Consider the following 20,449-nt stretch of genomic DNA (forward strand, 5'->3'; position numbering starts at 1 on the left):
GTGCAATTCAGTTCAATTTTAAACTGTGAAACTGTTATTTTTAAAATAAAGATTTTTATTGTGATGTGCCGTTTACACTTTAGGTACATCGAAGTAGTATGAGCTTTTATTTTGAAACTTAAACGTACCGGAAAAGGATTCTCATAGGTGCGAAAGCAAAGATGGCGGAAGAGGAGAACGAGTTTGAAGAATTTGAGCAAATAGACTTTCTAAGAGATCGACATGTACGATTCTTTCAGCGAACACTTCAGGTGTTACCTGAGAGATACGCCTCGCTGGAAACGACCAGGTCAGTTCACCGAAATGAACAAAGATGCTCTAGTTTGTGTGTTTTGTGGAAGAACTTCACTAGCAGCTAAGCTAGGTGGTCTTCACAAGCAGTTTTGAATGGAGGCTAATGCTAGTAGCATAGCATAACTGCAAGCACCAGCTTAGCCAAGTTATGGCAGATGAACAGATGTATTAACACAATGCAGTGAGGTGTTTATTATTAAGTGATAGGTCATGTTATTATCATAGTCATCAAGGGAATTGGTCTCACCTAAGTGTTGCAGCGAACTGTAATTTGTAAATTTGAATATTAACTGTACGTGTTTCAACTTTTTTATTTAATTAACGGAAAACGCCGCTTTACAAACTATAAACTAGTGTTTCGCTATAAAGAAAATGTGTCTCTAATGTAGAACGAACTGAGAGGTTTACCATAATTTAAGCAGAATAAATGAAATGAAAAGTAAGTACTAACTAGTACTTACTTGGCTAACTAGGCTGTGATCTGAAGTAAGAACACGAAGCAGGTGGTTGAGAGAGATCCATAAAAAAGTAATGAAAGTCACCAGAAGCAAGGCGGAATATTTCAGTTCAATTCAGTTTTATTTATATACCGCCAAGCTAGTTGCCTCGAGGTGCTTTATATTGTCAGGTAAAGACCCTACAATAATACAAAGAACCATGACCGGTTGGGGGTGAATGGATGAAGACAAGAGAAAGACATGCTGTGGAAGAGAGACAGAGATTAATAATAACTAATAATTAAATGCAGAGGTGTATAAATGCACAGTGAGTGAAAAAGATGACTGAAGAAGCATCATGGTAATCCCCCAGCAGCCTACATCAATTGCAGCATAACTAAGGGAGGATTCAAGGTCACCTGGTCCAGCCCTAACTATATTCTTTATCAAAAAGGAAAGTTTTAAGCCTAATCTTAAAAGTAGAGAGGCTGTCTGTCCCCAGAATCCAAACTGGGAGCTGGCTCCACAGAAGAGGGGCCTGAAAGCTGAAGGCTCTGCCTCCTATTTTACTTTTAAATACTGTAGGAACCATAAGTAAGGCCGCAGTCTGAGAGTGAAGCGCTCTATTGGCGTGATAGAGTACTGTAAGGTCATTAAGATGGGGCCTGATTATTCAAGACCTTGTATGTGAGGAGCAGGTTTTTAAATTTAATTCTGGATTTAACAGGGAACCAGTGAAGAGAAGCCAATATAGGAGAAATATGCTCTCTCTTGCTAGTCCCTGTGAGATCTCGTGCTGCAGCATTTTGGATCAACTGAAGACTTTTCAGGGAGTTTTTAGGACATCCTAATAATAACAAATTACAGTAGTCCAGCCTAGAAGTAATAAATCCATGAACTAGTTTTTCAGCATCACTTAGAGACAGGATGTTTCTAATTTTGGAGATATTGCGCAAATGGCAGAAATGTGTGTGAATGATAGGGAAGGAGGTGTCACAGTGAAGAAAAATAAGTACCTGACATCAACCATCCAAAGCGATGAACCGTCCAATAAGAGGTGAAGAAGAGAGTGCAGGCAAGGTGGAGTGATTGTCAGGATAGCAGAAAGAGTGAAAGGTAAGGTTTACAAGATGGTAATGAGAACTACTGTGATATATGGTTTAGTAACGGTGGCACTAACTAGAAAACAGGAGGTGGAGCTGAAAGTGTTAAGATGTTCGAGAGACGTCTGTCTCGCCCTAGCAGCGCCTGTCCCTCTCCTCCTCTTCCGTTCGCCTCAACATAAGCTCGTCATATTCTCTTATATGATTTACTCTGAGGTGTTTGACGAGGTTAGCGGTGTTGCCACAACACCTCACTGTCTTGCCACATGTATCGCAAACCGTGTCTTGGCTTTTTGTGGAGGTAAAATACGTCCACACATGAGCCATTGTTGTGAGTGCGCACGCCAAGGGGCTGCCACACATTTATACAGCCGTATTTCGCATATGACTATGAAAGGCGGAAGAGAAAGTAGTTCCAATTTAGATGATCATAATGATATTGTTTCTTTCCACTGTGTTCCTGTTAATGATAAACTACAAATTTACCCCAAATTACTAAAATATCAATATTTTAATATGAGAATCAATTCTAGAGCATAAATAACTGGTATCGGAGGAATAGATATTTCAGTATCCGCACACCACTACAATAAACCACATCTTACATTTCCTCTGATTTTTTGCATTCTCACAAATATATTTGTAATGAGTAAAAATGAATGTAAATCTCACCTTGTTTTTAGGTTGACCATCGTGTTTTTCGCCCTGTCTGGTCTGGATGTGCTGGATGCCCTAGAAGTGATTGATCGGAACGTCATGATTGAGTACATCTACTCACTACAGGTTCTGCCTACTGAGGATCGTAAGTCACACATTTTCCTACTTTTATAACTATTTAGCAGTTGGCAGTGCAAAAAAAAATCATTGTCAGTAGGAATATTATTTTTTACAAAGGCTAACATTAAGTGGTAGAGCAATACAGCTGTCAGAGTTCCTGAATGCATTAATCAGGCATTGCATCTTTGCCTACATTTGTGCCCTGTTTCTTTGGTGTAAGATTCCACAGTTAAGTTTAACTGGTTTAGTACCTAAATTGAACTGCACTAGAAAATAAATCAAAAAGATTTGAAAATTATGGAATTCATCATCAATCTCTGGTGCTGTTAGCAAACGGGATGCTGGTAGGGGGTGAGGGTTAGTGCGTGTCAGTCCCTAAGATATCATCAGGATATTACAGAGAGACTGAGTTACTGTGGGATTGATGGGCTCTTGAGAAGTTCAGCTTTCTGCCTTTTTAAGATTTTTACCCCAGGATACATTTCAGGTTTTTCTCTTCATGTTTGTCGACTTCAAAGCTGTCGAACTTGAAAGTCTGGATTATGAAACCAATACCAACTTCCAGGTGTTCTCCTCGCTTACCCTGTTACATTCATTCATTCGTCAGGGAAAGTTGGACTCTAAATCTTTAATGACATGGTTTTTTTTGTCTCTAACAAGCCAGTCTGTGCCATCTGTTTAGATGCCCATTCAGTTAATTATTCAAGCCATCAACAGAAATTACAGAGGGGTAGCCATGCCTGATTGGTCTCGGTTTTGTTGCTGCCATATGTTTGGCGTCACATTAAATTTCTTGTCATTAGGTGTGAAAAACACAACTCAGGAGGCACTCGAGATTTCCTAATGTATCATTGGTATGGAAATAGATCTCTGGCATGAAACTGCAGATGTTTCGAGTGATTTAATCTTTATATTTATGCATCAAAAAAATGATAAAGGTGTTGTGGAGCAAGTATAAACTCAACAATAAGTGCGAATAGCACCTGCCACTCAGGGCATAATGATCTGTAGATGTAATGGTGATAAATGTGCGACATGTAACAACTGTTTAATTATCGTATGTTGAAACTGCTGGAGCATGCTGTCCACTGTAAGTGGTGTTTCTGTCATAACCAGGAGATGGCAGCAGTGTTCTTTTTATATTATTATTTTTCGGGAGAATTAAAAAAAAAAAATCTAGTAATGCTTTCTTTGTCCCAGTTTTTCTTCACCTGTGTGGAGTGACGACCTTTTGTTAAATATCTGCTCTTCCTTCCGCTCTTGTCTTTTTTCAGAATCCAACCTAAGTCGATGTGGGTTTCGGGGATCATCACATATTGGAATCCCTTACAGCACTAAGGTACAGCCATCGCCCACCCCAGCATGTTTTTTGAGGTTATGTTTTGTAAAAACTAAAGCATCACCTTCTTTTGCATTAGTCTTAGAGGCGGCTTCACTACTATTATCCCTATTTTTCTGTTGTTTTCTATATTTATGGTAATCCTGCTCCAAATATTTTGTTATTCTTCCCTCCAGCTGAAGGATTAGTAGTCAGAACTATTACCATTCTGTCTACAATCTCTTCCCGTATAGCTTCAGTGGTAAAAATAATATCTCCTGCTGATGTTTTCTCCAGGGCCCAGGTGTGCTCCATCCATATGACAGTGGCCATGTAGCTATGACCTATACTGGGCTGTGCTCACTGCTGATACTTGGAGATGACCTTAGCCGGGTTAACAAGCAGGCCTGTCTGGCTGGTCTGAGGGCGCTGCAGCTGGAGGATGGCAGGTCAGAGCGCACACACATACACGTTCTGATTTCCTTCAGCAGCTCGATTTAAATACACCCGAGGTGGTGGAGACAACAAGCAGCCTTAACACGGACTGACTCACATTTGATTCTGCAGTAGCAGTTCTGTGTGCAAGTCTCCAGGCACCCTGATAAAAGATTGTACAACAAGAAAACAATACAACGCTTGCAAATCTTTAGTGGGGTAGATCAGTGAAACGTCCCTTTCTGTTTGTGTAAAGAGGTTCAGCTGCACATTTATTCCCTGAGATATCTTTTCTTATGTTATTATTAAAAAGAAGTGCAGTTTGATGATTATGTCTCAGTGTTTCTACATGATAAAGAAATGCTGCTGAAATGAATCAGTCAGCATGACTTCCTGGGATGTCATTGTTAGAAACGAACATATAAAACTACCGAAAATGTCCTGTAATTATAAGACAGAAAGCCTTTGTTCATTTCCAGAAAATGCATTTAGTTTTGGTTTAGTGTGAAAACCACTGTAAAAACACAAGAAACAGACAATTCTACAGTAGATGGTGGAAAAAAGAATCTGTTCTGTCATTCAGTTGTTTATCTGTTATTTAGTTACCTTGATGAAGTATGAATGGCCATAGGAGAGATCTTTATCAGTGGAAAAAAGATGCAAAACTACAGTTAAAAGTCTAAAATTTATGCCCGCTTTCATCCAGTGGGCCAAATTAGAGTCTTTGCTGAGCCGATTCTGGACTCAGGGCCTTATGTTTGACGCCTATATGTTCTATAAATTTAACGACTCTCTTCTAACCATCACAGCAGGATAAACCTTCCCAAAGCGGCATTATTGTTGGCATTGGTCTTTGCTCGTGGGAACTGTGACGTCACCACATCCCTGTAACTATTTATAGCTGTGCTTGAGGCGTGCTGCCACAACGCAGAAACAATCACTGGATCAGTGCGGGAATTAGAATAGAAGAAAACGAAACGGGCAACAAAGCGATCGAGAGGATTTTGGCTCATCTGGTCAAATGACCGATGAGCCAGTGCCGTGGCCAGACGTCTGCCAAACATCCACTCTTCCTATAAGTCGGCCAAAATTTAATCGAACTTGTGGGTGTTTTTCCATTTTCAGAAGATTCACTAGTCCTCCAAGAATATTGATCCGATTTTAGTGACACTTGCACACAGTGACCACCTACTAGGTGTTCAACCAAATTTCGGTCAAGGCCGAGGTCACGTGTGTCATTTTCCAGCCAATAACCTGCGACCTGAGATAGATCGTGAGCTTAGATCTCACATCTTACTTTTTCCACAAAATATCTGTGCTCTCTGTAGCATAGAATAGAATAGCTTTTTATTGTCAATGTACATGTAACTTTTGGCACGCCCACCATTCATAAGGGCGACAACGGTAGCCAACACAACTGCCAGTATCTTTGACAAGTTCACTTGGTGTTAAGAAAAGTAACAGCCGCCTCACTAATGATTAAAAAAACAGGTCAAAAACGACAGTTAGCAACATTAGTCAGCAACCTCTGAACAAACACATGACAAATAAGTGTTTACTCTGCGACTGCCAGCTCTCTAATGCGGCACAAACAATGCCTTAGCAGTTTTATCTGAGAAGCTTTATAAAAATCAAATTCGTCTTCAGAATGGACAGCAGGCTTATTTCCAGTTGTTTATGTAGCTCATCCGGCTTTACTGCTTCCTCTTTCTTCCAGTTTTTACGCAGTGCCAGAAGGAAGTGAGAATGATATACGCTTTATCTACTGTGCAGCCAGTATCTGTTACATGCTGGACAACTGGTCAGGCATGGACATCCAAAAGGCCATTGAATACATCCGAGGAAGTTTGGTGAGTAGATGTTAAAAAATAAAAAAATATGAAATGTAGCTTCTTGGTAACTGGGTGCAGCTGTAAACAACAACACAGCGCGGCAACATTTGAATGAGAAGAACAGGCCACCCACCTTCAGTAGGTGGCACTCTGCCGAGAAATACTTCATTTATAATAAACGGAGGGGGCTGAGCAGTGCGGTGTGGTCTTAAAGCTGTAGCAGAGTGTTCTTTCCCCCCTCCCGACCAGGAGGGAAAACACATTTTTTGCACCACACTGATATTTTTATCAAGAGCTCAAGTCCTCGAAGCAATGCGGGTTCCACTAAATCCTTAAATTGATTCTGTATCAGGACAAGCTCATATAATTTTGGCAGTTAGCACAAGAGGCTTTTATTACATAGTTTATCATTGTTTCACTGGTGTGTTGATAACAGGCTTCATACTTTTGGATGGATACCAATTTTTTTAATTTTTTTTTTGCTTAGCAGGTTAATTATTCGTGAATGTAAGTATGCCAGAAGCAGTGGGTGGTGGGTGGTTATGTATCAGAGGGCCTGTTTATGAGCAGCCACGTATCCATTTACAAACCTTATTGTTGAGGCGTGATCAGATCATACACAGGGACAAAACATGGTTTGACTTTCCCGCGTACCGCCTGTCATTTAGTGTGAGTTTTGTATGAGCTGCCTATTGTAGCAGGTGGCGGTTTTTCATAAATATGTGTAGAAAACTGTCGTGTTTCATGACAGTTTCAGCTTCTTTTAAAACAACAGGGTAACCTTATCTGGGCTTTTTTAAAGAAAGAAAAAGGAGTCGGAGCTCTGCGAGCTGTCTCAGAGCATGTTTATGTATTTTACTGAGATTATATACGGTAGTTTCTAAAAACTGAAACAGATTGCAACACAAATGTATTTAATCTTTTTACTAAATTGGGTGTCAGTGTGAATAAATATATATTCAGAAGACTGATGTGGTGATTTTTTTTTATCCTTGCTCATATTTGAACCGTTGTCTCTCTCTTTCTAGTCCTATGACAGCGGGTTTGGCCAGGGAGCTGGGCGAGAGTCACATGGTGAGTCTGATATTATTTTAATTGTTTATGTTATCAGATAAGTGAACATTGAGGAAGAAAATTATCGCATTTCGCAGCACAAATGTCTCTGAATAATGATTCGATTTGTGAGTTCATATCAGATCAAAGGATTTGTGGGTGTGTATGCCTGTGTCGCAGTAAAGGGTATGAACGTCCCCGATGGTGCTAAGTGCTTTAAAGGATTAGCCATTTAAATAACTCTCTATAGATACAGTACCTTGCCCTCATTAAGCTCTCCCCCGCTCAAATTAAACCGTGTTATTCTGGCACAAAAGCCTTCATCCTACATGCTCTTACACAAATACACACACTTCTCAGTAACACATTTACTGTCACCTTCTTGGCACAGTGAAGAAATCATTTTGTGGTAGCTTTGTGAGGCGCTGTGAACGCATAAATTGAAACCGCTCAAAGGCACAGATTCTAGTGTGTCTCAGTGATTTCCTTCCTTGAGATAAATTCGACCTCTGTGATTACAGCCTTCATTGAGACTCTGCTCTCTTCTGCAAGCATGCCAACTCTCTGTCTGAAGGCTGATTACACATCAGTAGAGATGCAGAGTAGATGCCCATACATCCCTAAAGTGTGTTTGTTCAGCAGCAAGGCCTCCCACGCTGTTTGCTTTGCACTGTTTTGCTGATAATTGTGTTAAATGCATAAAATGGGGTATTATTAAAAACTATGTGCAGGGTATACTTTTCTCCTTTTTCTTGCCATGCATGGTTGTTTTCTTAAGATGGTAAGAAAACAACATTTTTGTCATAAATAGACCTCAGAGAAATTCCATAGATGTCACCCCTCGTGTTTAAACTGCATTATCAGTGTGTTTGGGCTCATTGTCATGCTGACACATGAATTTGCTGCCAGTCAGGTGCTTTCCAAATGGTATTGCATGGTGGATCAAAAGCTGATTGTGCTTTTTCACATTTGTAATTTTACCGATGTTGACAAGATTCCCAACAGCAGTGAGTGAAATGCAGCTCCAAATCACAGAGCCTCCACCCTGCTTTACAGGTGGCTGTAGACACAATGTTGCACCTCTCTCCTGACTTCCACACATTTCGGTGATGATTTGAATCAAAGAAGTCAAATCTGGGTTATTCACTAGTATAGCTCAGCTAGCGCTGTTCGATATAACGATATATATTGGATGACGATATAAAAACATCTATCGTTTCATTTTACGCTATCGTTTGTTTCATGGTGTCGCAAAATAAACTGTTTACGGCAATATTTTTTCATCGTTCTGATGGTCACTGTAGAGGCTATATTAATTTCTTAATATAAGAGAAAGTTCTCTCTTTCTCTTATATATAATATAACCACACTACTGAGGGACAAGCGTCTGTTTTTATGTGTTGTCGTTAGCAACAGCGACGGTAACACCTTCGCGTGTCCGCTTGTGTATGTTCCACATAAACCTTTCACAATAAAGCTCAAGATCCTGTTGAGACTTTTCAAAATAAACTGAATCACGTGAAAGAACAGATTTTTTACGGATGAGAAGTAAAAATGAGCCGCCAGGTGCTAAAAAATAAACCTTAGACTCAAACGTTAGAACAGGCAACCCGCAGCACGCCGTGTAATAAATACAAAGAAAACGGCGGCCGTTACAACTTATGTCTAAAAATGTATAGTTTCATGCATCGGTTAAAACACTCGACTCCGGGTAAAGGACGCGCAGCTGGAAACACTTCACGCAAGTCGAGCTGCCCGAGATTCACAGAATTTACAGAAAATGTTAAATTTTTGTGATTTATATCGTTATCGGATGATAGAATTCTTATATCGGGATATGAGATTTTGGTCATATCGCACAGCCCTAAGCTCAGCCCTTTCTCCCTGTTCCCCCTCCCTTAAGATTTTTTTTTGTCCTGTTTCATAAGGACATGAATTTCAGATTAATTTCATCTCCTGTAGATAGTTATTATTATTATTTTTTTAAGGCAAGCCACTTCTTCTTTTATCTTCCACTTTTCCTAATTTTAACCGCACACTATGCCGCAATGTTCCTATTTTGGGTTAGTAGCACTTTGGGAATCACCTTGTTGGTCCAAAAATACAATTTTATCCTTGTCAATTTATGTTATATTTGGCATTTTTGGAAGATTAAACTAAATTAAACTAAAATGAGAATAAATTATGTGCTTTTATTTACAATTTAAAATTAGTTCCCTGCCAAGTTGTCTGTTGTAACACTAGTTCATCCCGTGAGTTTGGTTCATTTTCATGCCACCTCTTTTTTTACATCTTTTGAAAATGTTTCGGTCAAAGGACTTGCCTGAAAATGAGTGGAAAAAGCAGCCGAAGTCCAAAAATGAACTTAGAAACTAATTTTGGGAAAGCCTGGAGAACTAGTGCTCAAGACCACTAGTAAGTAAAATGACAAGAAGGTCATACTCCCCAGATTATTTAAAATAAATCAATGAAAGTTGGCTCAAGCTTTGGGACTTTAGTGTATATGTTGGCACAGGAGGAAATAAGGTTACATTCAGGTGTGAATATTGTTATACTTTCCAAACAGAAAGCTGCTTTTAGGGTCTATTTTTATTATAAAGCCGATTGTTCCCAACCCTGCGGTTAGAGTCAATGGTTAGGATTCCCCTCAGTTCTGTTTGACATTTATATTTATCTCCTCTTCCTTCGCCTCAAGCAGAAAGGGAGCTAGACATGGCTGATTATAGGCAAGTGTAGCATGTTGGCAGATTTACACTCGTGACCCAAACACTTCACCACGCCTTTTCTTTGTGTCTCCCCTTCACACGTTACCACGTTCAAACAAACACAGATAAGCTGGCAGTGATGTTCATAATGTGTGGAGGTCAGCTAGAGCAGCTGTGATAATGAAAGCAGTTGACAGCTGGATTGTAGAAGATTGCTTATGGCTGCTCTGATAACAGCTTATCATCAATCAATCAAAACTCTCACGCTGGTATTAGTCCAGCTGTATGATGCTCTGTTTTTCAGCCCTCAACAAAGCATCTCTAAAGGTTTTTCTCTTCTCGTCTTACGTTTAGCCTGTGAGTTATTTGAGCCCACACACAGATATAAAATCGGTGTTTTGATTGCCGTGCCCTGCAATCATCTTGTTTGTCACCAAAACATATGAACCACCGGCGCTGCTTTCCAGTTTGAATACATTGTCAGATTAGTCAAATTTAATGAGCCTGTGTTGTGTTTCTAGGCGGCTGGACGTACTGCGCCATAGCCTCTCTGTGTCTGATGGGTCGACTGGAGGAGGCACTGAGTCAGCGGGAACTGGACCGGATCCGGCGCTGGTGCATCATGAGGCAGCAGAGCGGTTTCCACGGCCGCCCAAACAAACCCGTAGATACATGCTACTCCTTTTGGGTGGGAGCTACATTGGAGGTAAAGACCAGTGGGACAGACACGTGCACGCATATAGAGACACCGTTTTGCATGCATTAAAAGTGAAGCTGGGTGCTGCACTAAATGGCAATTAAAATACCAGCAGTTTAAGAGGAAGTGATTCCTGTGCACCAACATGGATGTACAGCCAAACCGGATACCGAAACACTAAATAGGGAAGCTTAGATTGCAGCACACAGTGAGGAAGTGCTGCTCTTTTTCCTCCTACAGAGGCTATTACCCTACATGTTCACACTGGGAAAAATGTGGGCCTGTCGATTGTCTCATTTATAGAACCTTTTAAGAAGTTAAGTTTATGAAATTTCTCTTTATTACAGAATAGAAGATGTTACACTTTAGAATATATTGGCATTCACTAAATGTGAATCATTTTTGAAAATCTCACATCGTCTAAACTCGTGGTTTACTGGGGGATTTAATTGCTTGTAAGCCGCAAACCCCTCTGAAACCCTACAGCGTCACCTGATATGGACACGGAAATGTAATCATCTAGTTACATTACAACAGCTCGGTGCCGTTGAGTCCCCGTGGCATTTCCGGCTACTTTTTTGCCACAGTTTTTGAATTTTTCAATCGCAAGTTGCTGAAATTATCAGGGTGGATGTGAAGGAATGTACAATGAAGACAAACTGGAGGGACAAATATTTTTGCCCCTGAGGGAAAAACTGACCACAAAGTAGGCTGGGGACAGAAAAAGTCCCAGCATGTTATTTCTGTCCTTCAGCCTGCACAGCATATAAAACACCGGGACATGTGGTAATTAATACATAGGTTGGTTTTCACTTCCATATAGGCTAAAAGCCTGACCTAAATACACACACACACACTCGTGCTAAAGCAAACCCAGTGCAAGAAAACAGTAGATTTGTGGGTTGTCAAGCGCCAGAAGGATTAAAATTTCACAGTCAAACAAAATATTTGCAGATGGCTCACACTGAGGTTTGATGTTTTTCCCCCCTGATGTCTGTATATAGAGGGAGAATATCAAGTGTGTGTAATCACTGGTTTTCACCTTTGTGGAAATAAATGTTGTCATATGTGTGTGACTTCTCTAAACACAGTCTGCTCTGCTTCTTTGGAAATGAGTGTGTACTGAGCCAGTTTAATCTTATAATAAACAGCGCTCTCTAAATGTATACCAGTGCATTTGTTTTGTTAGAGTCTCTTGCAGATGTTTTCCTTTTTCTTATTACCCTTATTTTCCAGCTGTTAGATGTGTTCCAGTATACAAACTTTGAAAAGAACCGGAGCTTCATCCTGTCCACGCAGGATCGGTTGGTGGGCGGCTTCGCCAAATGGCCAGACAGCCATCCAGGTAAGCATCTCACAGTACATGTAGTCATTAGGTAAAGTGCAAAAAGTACCCGACTACTCAAAAGCCTAATGTGGATTCCACCCATAGTTTTTACAAAAATCAGTTTTGCTGTTTGTTTGCATAGAGGTTATTTTTGTAGAAGCTCTGTTTAGGTTACTATGCTTTGCTGTGGCTTTAAATATCTCAAGGATAAGAGGTGGTGGATGTAAGCAGTTAGGATACCTTTATTTTCCTCTCTCTCTTACTGAACAGTTTCCATGCCCTCCACAGGTACAGGGAGGTCAGGGTGGAGCTGTGGTTGCCGGTTTTATTTGAGATCAGCGGATGAGCTCTTGTAACCCTAAACTTCAATGGTCTAGTTGCTCGTCTGGTCCGTATTTGTGCTTTCTTCCTCGCCCTTGTAATGTGTAATTGATGAGGTGGTTGTTGTTGGTAGCCAAGGACACAGCAGATCGGGCTCCTCACGTTACAGGAACAAGGCAGGGGAAGACAGGGTGGAAGGAACAATGAGGTGAACAGGGCAGGTAGACAGTGTGATGACAAAGCCGTGTGAATATACATGTACAAAGGAGAGTTTTAGGAAATAAAAGAGACTGCAGCAGTATGGGAACAGATACCGCTGGACTTCTGTGTGTGTGCGTGTTTGAGCTGCGCAGTCATGCACAGGAAGGAACTGGCTTGGGAAGATGGGACAGCAACAATAGCCCGGAACAAAAGAAGGTGTTGTGTATTTGTTTAGCAGATCTGCACCAAATAAAGCCAAATATACTTTGAACATTTGGCACAGCCCAAGTTTGTCCACAGGTACTGTTTAACAATCTGATTAACAGGAATATGTGGGATTACATGGGGTAAGAGTGGCTGAAATTCCAGTTTAAAGTGATTAAATTGAACCAACAAAATATCAGCTGTTTATTAAAAAAACAAAATCAAATAAAATCCACAGGTCTTTTCAGCTAACTTTTTTTTGCTGTAAGTGACGTGACAGAATTTGAACAAACCAAATGGTTGTCACAAAGAAAGCTCCTGCCTTTATTGTATACGCGTGTCTCTGCTTTTATAACACTTACAAGAGACAGTTCGTGGCCCAAAGGCGTAGCTTAGTGATCAAAGCAGCCTTATGCTGATTCATGTTGGAGAAAGTGCTTTGAAGTGGCATTGATCAATACGCTGCTGTGCAAAAGTCTTGAGTCACCCTTCGTTTCTTTATATTTTGCTAGGAAAACGGGAAATGGGTGCAGCGATTTATTGAAACATATTCAAAAATAAAATGGAATGCAAGATATAAGGGGAAAACAGAGGCTGTACAATTCTGAGGAGCATGAAAGTCAATATTTGGTATGACAATATTTATTCTTCAATGTAGCCTGAACTCTGTTAGGCAAGCTTTGTTGTCATTTCTTTAAGTAGTCTTTGGAAATACTTCTTCAAGGACATTCAAAGCTCTGTTCTCTGTCAAGATGATCCCACACTGCTTCAATAATATTGAGGTTCGGGCTCTGGGGAGACCAATCTATGATATTGCCCCATTGTATGGTTTTTCTATCCAGGTATGCTTTTACTACTCTGGTAGTGTGTTTGGGGTCATTTTCATGTGGATCTAAATCTAAACAGAGTTTTCTGTATTTATATTTCCATCAATTTTTACAAGATCCCAACACCACTGGCTAAAATGCAGTGCCAAACCATGACAGAGATCAACCATGTTTTACAGATGGCTGTGTAATTTAGCACACCTCAGCCTTCTCTCCCTGTTTGCCTTCCTTAAGAACGGCTGATGTTAATAGTAGATGGATCAGCTGAAGGTTCAGGTGCATCTCTGGTCCCGTGTCAAGTTTTTGCCATTTTTTTTTTCCTGTTTCTTAAGGACATGACTTTCAGATTTGTCCAGTTTCTTCAATCTTTTTAAGAGCACGCTGCACAGCATGCTAAGATATGCCAAGTTGTAACGAAACGGAAAAGAAATGGAAAGAAACGGAAAGAAACGATGCGTTTGTGACAGGCTGCTAGTAACGAAGTGCCTAAAGATACTATTTGTCTGTCACACAATTCTCTGTGCTACCTGCTCGGACCCACACATTTAGCACTTAGCTGCTAAAGAGCCAGATAGAGGTATCATTATTTGTAACTAAAACAGAGCTAACAGCTCTGCTTTAATGTTCATCTGCATCTCTGGGTAAGTAAATGGTAAATGGCCTGTATTTATATAGCGCTTTACTAGTCCCTAAGGACCCCAAAGCGCTTTACATATCCAGTCATCCACCCATTCACACACACATTCACACACTGGTGATGGCAAGCTACATTGTAGCCACAGCCACCCTGGGGCGCACTGACAGAGGCGAGGCTGCCGGACACTGGCGCCACCGGGCCCTCTGACCACCACCAGTGGGCAACGGGTAAGTGTCTTGCCCAAGGACACAACGACCGGAGACTGTCCAAGCCGGGGCTCGAAGCGGCAACCTTCCAATTACAAGGCGAACTCCCAACTCTTGAGCCACGATCGCCCCAGTAGACAGTTTGCTAAATGGACATTGATAATTTCCTTATCAGTCAAACCGCCTCAAACCTTGGACTGATGGAGACGTCTCTTCTGTTCAGCCTTTAGTTTGAGTCCTTGTTGACTCCTGATTGATGCCACTAATGGTGCTTTGATTGACTCTAATGTCTGTGTCCAATCATCTGTCATTTCATTATAATTCAATTACTGCTCATTTACTGGCTCGTGCAGCTTTTACTCTCGTCCCAGGGGAGGTGAAACGACCACAGAGGCGACCTGCATGCATTATTTATATCTACTTAAAGGTTCAGTGCAAGAAAACCATATGGAGGAAGGTTCTTATGTGAAATGAGGTTTTTGTTTTATTGACTGCATATGGATGGGTAAAGGGACATCCAGCACGTTCATCTTATCCAGTGGTTAAACTGGGGTTTATGACGGACGTCGGGACTCAAGACCATGCAGAGATTTTTCATTACTAGACCTTACTTGCCTTCTTGTTCCTCTACTTAAGAGGCCGGTCAAGTTTCATAGTTGTAGTCTTCTTGAATTCTTACATTAGACTTGAGCATGAAATTGGAAAGCTCCCAGTAATATGATTTCAAGCTAGTAACGGTACCAGCTCACCTTGATACTGCAGATAGAATATGATGATGGTGCAAAAAATGCCAACAGCTCTCATGGTGCTGTATAGACTCTGAATCTGTTTAGTTATGTGTCTCCTTCCTCATTTCTTATTCTTTGACATATTTGTCACACTTAAATGTTTCAGATCATCAAACACATTTTAGTATTAGACAAAGATGGCTTTGTTGTACTCGAGTTATCTAACCTGCCCCGCCTGCCCTCTTTTGTTAAATCATAAATTAAATGTGCTTAACCAAAATCGTTTTGTTTTTTTTTTAAAGCTGGGTTTAGTTTCACTAGCCACTCCCAGGCCTGATTATGGCTAGATTCTTGGTGAATCAAGAAATCACTTAAATAGAAGCTGTCTGACAAAGTGAAGCAGGTTAAAAGATCTCGAATAACGTGCACAACATGGCACAATCTAAAGAAACTCGAGAGCAGCTGAGAAACAAAATCTCTGGCATCTGTCAGTCTGCAAAGGGTAATAAAGCTATTCCTAAGACTTTTGGACTCCAGTGAACCACAGTGAGACAAATGGAGACGACTTTCAACAGTGGTGAACCTTCCTGGGAGTGGCCAACCTGGCAAATTTGTTCCAAGAGCTCTGTAACCTAGAATAACCTGGAACATCATTTAAAGAACTGCAGGCCTCACTTTCCTCAGTTAAGGTCAGAGTTCATGTTTCAACAATAAGAAAGAGACTGAGCAAAAATGGCTTCCATTTTTTTCCTCTGGCGTCATCAGTCAGTGTACGAGTACTGCAAAGGCTACAGACCTGTCACATACAGGTGTTTGTGCTGTGATGCATGTTATCATCTCTGACCTAGTTTCTTCTTTCCACTCTTTCAATCTCTCTTCCTCTCTGTCAGATCCTCTTCATGCATATTTAGGGCTTTGTGGTCTGTCCCTGATTGGAGAGCCCAATCTGAAGAAGGTCCACCCCGGTCTTAACATCACCCAGAGAGCCTTTCAGCACCTCCAACAGCTGCAGCAGACATGGAGAGACAACACCGACACCTGCGGACGTCAGCACTGAAAGCCGGATGAACCGCGGCGCTCCCTCTCAATGGCTTCAGTTATCAGCAACGTCGAACAGTTACCAGTCAAGGAGGACTGGACTTGTTGAAGAGGTTTGGCCACTTACCAAGAGGCCATCTCATGTGAGGACTGAAGAACGCTCTTCTTTACAAAAGCAGTAACTTTGGGACGCTCACTTTAAATCCATCCAGTGCAACTCTTCCGTTAAGAGCCACACGCCTCACGTTTTTTGCTGCCTTTTATTCGCACAGTAGTCAATAACGGTGCGGTTTGTGGTTCGTGGGAATAAAAACGTGCCAGAAAGTCAAATTTGAGCTGCTATAAACTTGAAATTTCTGATGCCTCCATTGTTCCATTGAGTTTTTAGATAATGGCCTTTTGAGCTTTGCTGCTCATCATCATTGTGAACAATATCTTCATAGCCAAGGATCAAAACTCTAAATGTACATGAGAAACATTGTAATAAGTGTTTAAGGGGGGATCCCTGGAGGGCTGGGAGCATCCACACTGTCTTTTTATCAGGTTTATTTGCTAAGATTATGCTATTGCTGAGTAATGTCTCTAAATTTTAAATGTGAGATCTGTTAAGGTCTCCTTTTCATTCAAAGACTTAAAGAATTCGAAGCATAGTCTCCTTTTCCTTCTTTTGCTTTTTGTTTTGTTGCCCTTGTAGCATTTCCATCCTGACATTGCTTGTGAACCTGTTTAAAGCCTCAAGCTCTCATGTCCCAAAGGTGATACCAGGCCAGGTTTACTCATCTCCCAGTTTCACCACTGCAGGCTGTGTGCACTGATCAAGATTTAAATTAAAGAGCGCCTGGTGTGAAATTAATGGAAAAGGTGGTTATGGGTTTAGCTGCAGGCAAATCATTTTAGAAAATATCATTCTTTGTCTGCATTTTTCTCTGACGGCTAACAGAAAAGAGATTGAGCCTCTCCAGGGAGTTTGTTAAGAAGGGGAAAACCACCTTCTTTCCTGCAGAGGTAGTAGCTCCCGGTTGTAGCAGCAGACCCCATCCTAACACAACTCCTGCATCCTGACCTGTGCTCATTCGCTAGCTTGCATGCTCCCTGCAAGGCGCTAACCAGCCTCAAACCGGTAAGAAAAGATGAGACAATAGCACCGTAGCTTGAGGAAATGTATTCCTTTGAACAGTGCAGTTATTTTCAGTGCAGAAAGGATGCAAGGTAACAACAGAGAACAATGAGCGTGAGCAGAATGGACCACAGAGTGTCAGGAAACAGAAGCAAGTGTTATCCCAACGAGCTACTTGCATCCCCCCCCACCGAAAATGTTCATCACAAAGTATTTAGCAGTGATCTGACCCCAGACCCCTAAATCACTGAGGCAGAGCTGGTAGGGTTTACCGCACAGGTGCTCAAAGGAACACCACTCACATGTCGTTTAGGCAACCTTTTACTCTTGACCCGAGGCAGAGAGTTTTAAATTTCAAAAACAACCCTTAGAGTGACACACGACACTGAGTTGATCACAGCCGCCACCTCCTGCCCTCACTGAGGTTCTCTCATTCCCAAATAACCATCTTCTCCCAGCCACATCCTTTCATACCGGGGTCGCCGTCTAAGCAAACGCTGCCTGCAGTGGTTGCACCCTCACTGTAGGCTGCATGCAACAGCCGTTCTCACAATCTTTTTCTTTTTATCCTACCATCTAAACTAAAGCCGGTCCTGGCATCATCTCCCTTTCCTCCAAATTGACCTCGTTTTCAGTTAAGGTTACAGACCAGGGAGACGGAGGAAAGAAGAGGTGAATAAATAAATAATTTGAGCCATCTATTATTAAAAGTAAACCAATGTAGGCTGACGTCTTCTCCTCGACTCCCAACAAAGCCCTCAGTGTTATATAGCCTGGTTTTACAGCTACTTTTTAGCCAATGCTTTATTATCGTTCATGTTTGCATGCTTTTCCTAAAGCGACAGGCTTTGCTGTGGCTATTCGTTGTTACTATAGTATCATTTTTCCTAAGATTTTGTTTCAGTGCATCTTTTTCAGATGTTCTTGAATTAAGCCTTAGATAAGTAAAGAAAGGATCTGAATTCAGAAAAAAAAAGTAATTTTCTTTTTCTTTTTTTAAAGTCATCATTATATTCTTGAATCAATGTGTTGTGATTTTCTTTGCTCTGTAAGAAAGAAAACTGTTACTTCTGCTGCACCACTGTAGAGCCAGATCCGGTGAAATTTAATGATCTGCATCTTAGGACGTCACTTCTGCTTCCTATACAGATTCCTATACAGATTCCTCAGGCCATCCTCGGCCTGTCACTCGCTCAAATTTGACTTTGAAATGTGCCTCGTGCAGCGTCGTTTTGGGTCAGTGCTCTGTGAATACTGCAATTCTGTACATGCAGCATAGTTAAACTGGGTTAGGGATGCTCCTTCTGTCAACAGACGCCCAGGATATTTTTCTTTCCTGGAGGAGAATAAAGAGGAAGGAACCATCTACTCTAAATGCATGTAAACTTACAGGAAGGGTAACGACTGCTCTCTAAACTCTTTGCTCCTCCCATTTTTGTTAAATGTGCTTATACAATCAGACTGTACGATCTGACTGATGGAAGTGATTTTTTTTTTTTTTTTTACTGGAATCTGTTTTTGGGGTGTTTTGTTTTTTCACTCTAACGCTCCCCGTGGACACTTTCTTAAAAAGCATGAAAGATTGGATTAATGGCTCTGCCACGTGACTGCAGATGAAGGCTGTCTCAGCAGAGTCACCTGTGCTCTCCCCCGGTCGCATCGCAGTCCACTCTGTCCCAAAACAGTTGGACGACGGCTTTGTGCTTTAAGCTGCAGTGAAAACTGTTTTCCTTCCGAGATCCAGCAACATGTGGTCAAACCATAAACCCCTGCTTTGCCATCAATAAATATACATAATGTAATAATGAATAATGTAAGAATAAAGGTAATGAAATTTATTTTTTCTATGCTTTGTAGAGATATTGAGTGTAGATACACATGTAAATGTCTATAAATATGTGACTTATATCGTGCAAGAGAGAACCAGGTTTACGGTGACGTGAGTGAGACTGTTAGAGGAACTGGATATGCAAATGTTGGCATGTGATGTACTGTTTGTCTATAGCTTTGAATGAAATGATGTTGGCTCTGGCTTGGCAGTGCAAACTGTATGTATGGTAAATAAAACCTGTACTAACTGTCTGAATTGTTTTCTGTGGGTGGGTTCGTGCAGCTTTTCACTTTAGCTAAGTCGCACTTTAACCTCAAAAGCTGGAGAATTTCTTCAGTACAGAAGTTAAAAATAAAGGTTAATACAACCTATAACAACATAGGTATAATAGTGTATAGCGCAGTAAAATAAAATTCAAAATGGCAACATATTTCACTAAAGTAAAATCTGATTTGAAATCCAAATAAGGAAACAAAGTATACGTTTAAATATAGATCTGTCCACCCTTTTTTTTGCTGCGTGTCTGGTTCCTGGGTGCAGGGTTTGAATAAACCATTAACATGAGAAAACATGATTTTCAGATAGATGTGTCACATGACCTATGAAAGACTTCCTGTATCTGTCCATGTGGCTGAATCAGCCTGTTAGAGAAAGTTTCTCTGCTGCTGTCCAGTGCGTGCAGCAGAGGTGGTTAGGTTTGTTACTTCAGCCAATCACAGAGCCAGCCTTCCTGCTCCGTACACTGTGCTCGCTACAGCAGACTGATAATGTCTGTTTTGCTGTGGTTTGCAGCTTTATTAGTAAACAGAGCCTGCTCATCTTCCAGGTCAGCCTGTTGCCGTCATGGTTGCATGGGTAAACCTCCATCAAATAGACAATCGGTCCCAGGACCAACACTGGTCGTGTAGCTGTGCTCGTCGTCACCATCTCTTTGGTCTTATTCGCATTCACAAGCAGGTGATTCCTCACAGAATGCACACAAAATCATCCACTAGTGCTCTGTACTCCTCCTCTTGCTTATCATTAGTACATCCAACCACTGCAGAATCGTCAGAGTGTTTCTATAGGGTTGTATTCAAAATCTGAGGTGCACAAAGGGAACAGGAATGGAGACAGCCCGTCACCATGTCAGACGATGATAAGCCAGTCTGACAAACTGTGGCCTGTCTGTCAGGTACTCTGTAATCTGGGAGATGGTGGACAAATCTACTGGCCCCTCTTGAAGTTTTTCCTTCAGTATCAACAGCTTCAGATTCAGAAAAAAAAAACAGTTTAGTTTTGTCCCGTGGTGCCAGTGTGCATCATCTGCACAAATTATTGATTTTGCTTGTTAAAAACAGACTCATTCCTGGAGGTGAAAA

The 20,449-nt window shown here is 41.1% G+C and overlaps 1 protein-coding gene across 1 annotated transcript; it reads left to right on the forward strand.

Annotated features, from left to right (window-relative positions):
• Positions 1–160: 160 nt before the first annotated feature.
• On the forward strand, positions 161–18,048 carry pggt1b (protein geranylgeranyltransferase type I, beta subunit). Its single transcript, XM_085368391.1, has 9 exons — positions 161–289; positions 2,518–2,636; positions 3,886–3,950; positions 4,227–4,378; positions 6,082–6,214; positions 7,225–7,270; positions 10,476–10,660; positions 11,888–11,996; positions 15,993–18,048. The coding sequence occupies exons 1-9, from the start codon at positions 162–164 to the stop codon at positions 16,157–16,159; spliced, it is 1,104 nt and encodes a 367-aa protein (XP_085224517.1). The 5' UTR covers position 161; the 3' UTR covers positions 16,160–18,048.
• The last annotated feature ends 2,401 nt before the right edge of the window (positions 18,049–20,449 follow it).

Source organism: Diplotaxodon limnothrissa, linkage group LG12, assembly GCF_057381915.1.
Source record: "Diplotaxodon limnothrissa isolate DT_005_m linkage group LG12, D_limnothrissa_male_GT1.1, whole genome shotgun sequence".
NCBI classification, from domain to species: domain Eukaryota; kingdom Metazoa; phylum Chordata; class Actinopteri; order Cichliformes; family Cichlidae; genus Diplotaxodon; species Diplotaxodon limnothrissa.

Coding starts and splice junctions, on each gene's coding strand:
- pggt1b (XM_085368391.1), top strand. CDS start 162: ATGGCGGAAGAGGAGAACGAGTTTGAAGAATTTGAGCAAATAGACTTT. Junction 3,951..4,226: donor GAATCCCTTACAGCACTAAG/GTACAGCCATCG, acceptor TGTTTTCTCCAG/GGCCCAGGTGTGCTCCATCC. Junction 10,661..11,887: donor GGGTGGGAGCTACATTGGAG/GTAAAGACCAGT, acceptor CTTATTTTCCAG/CTGTTAGATGTGTTCCAGTA.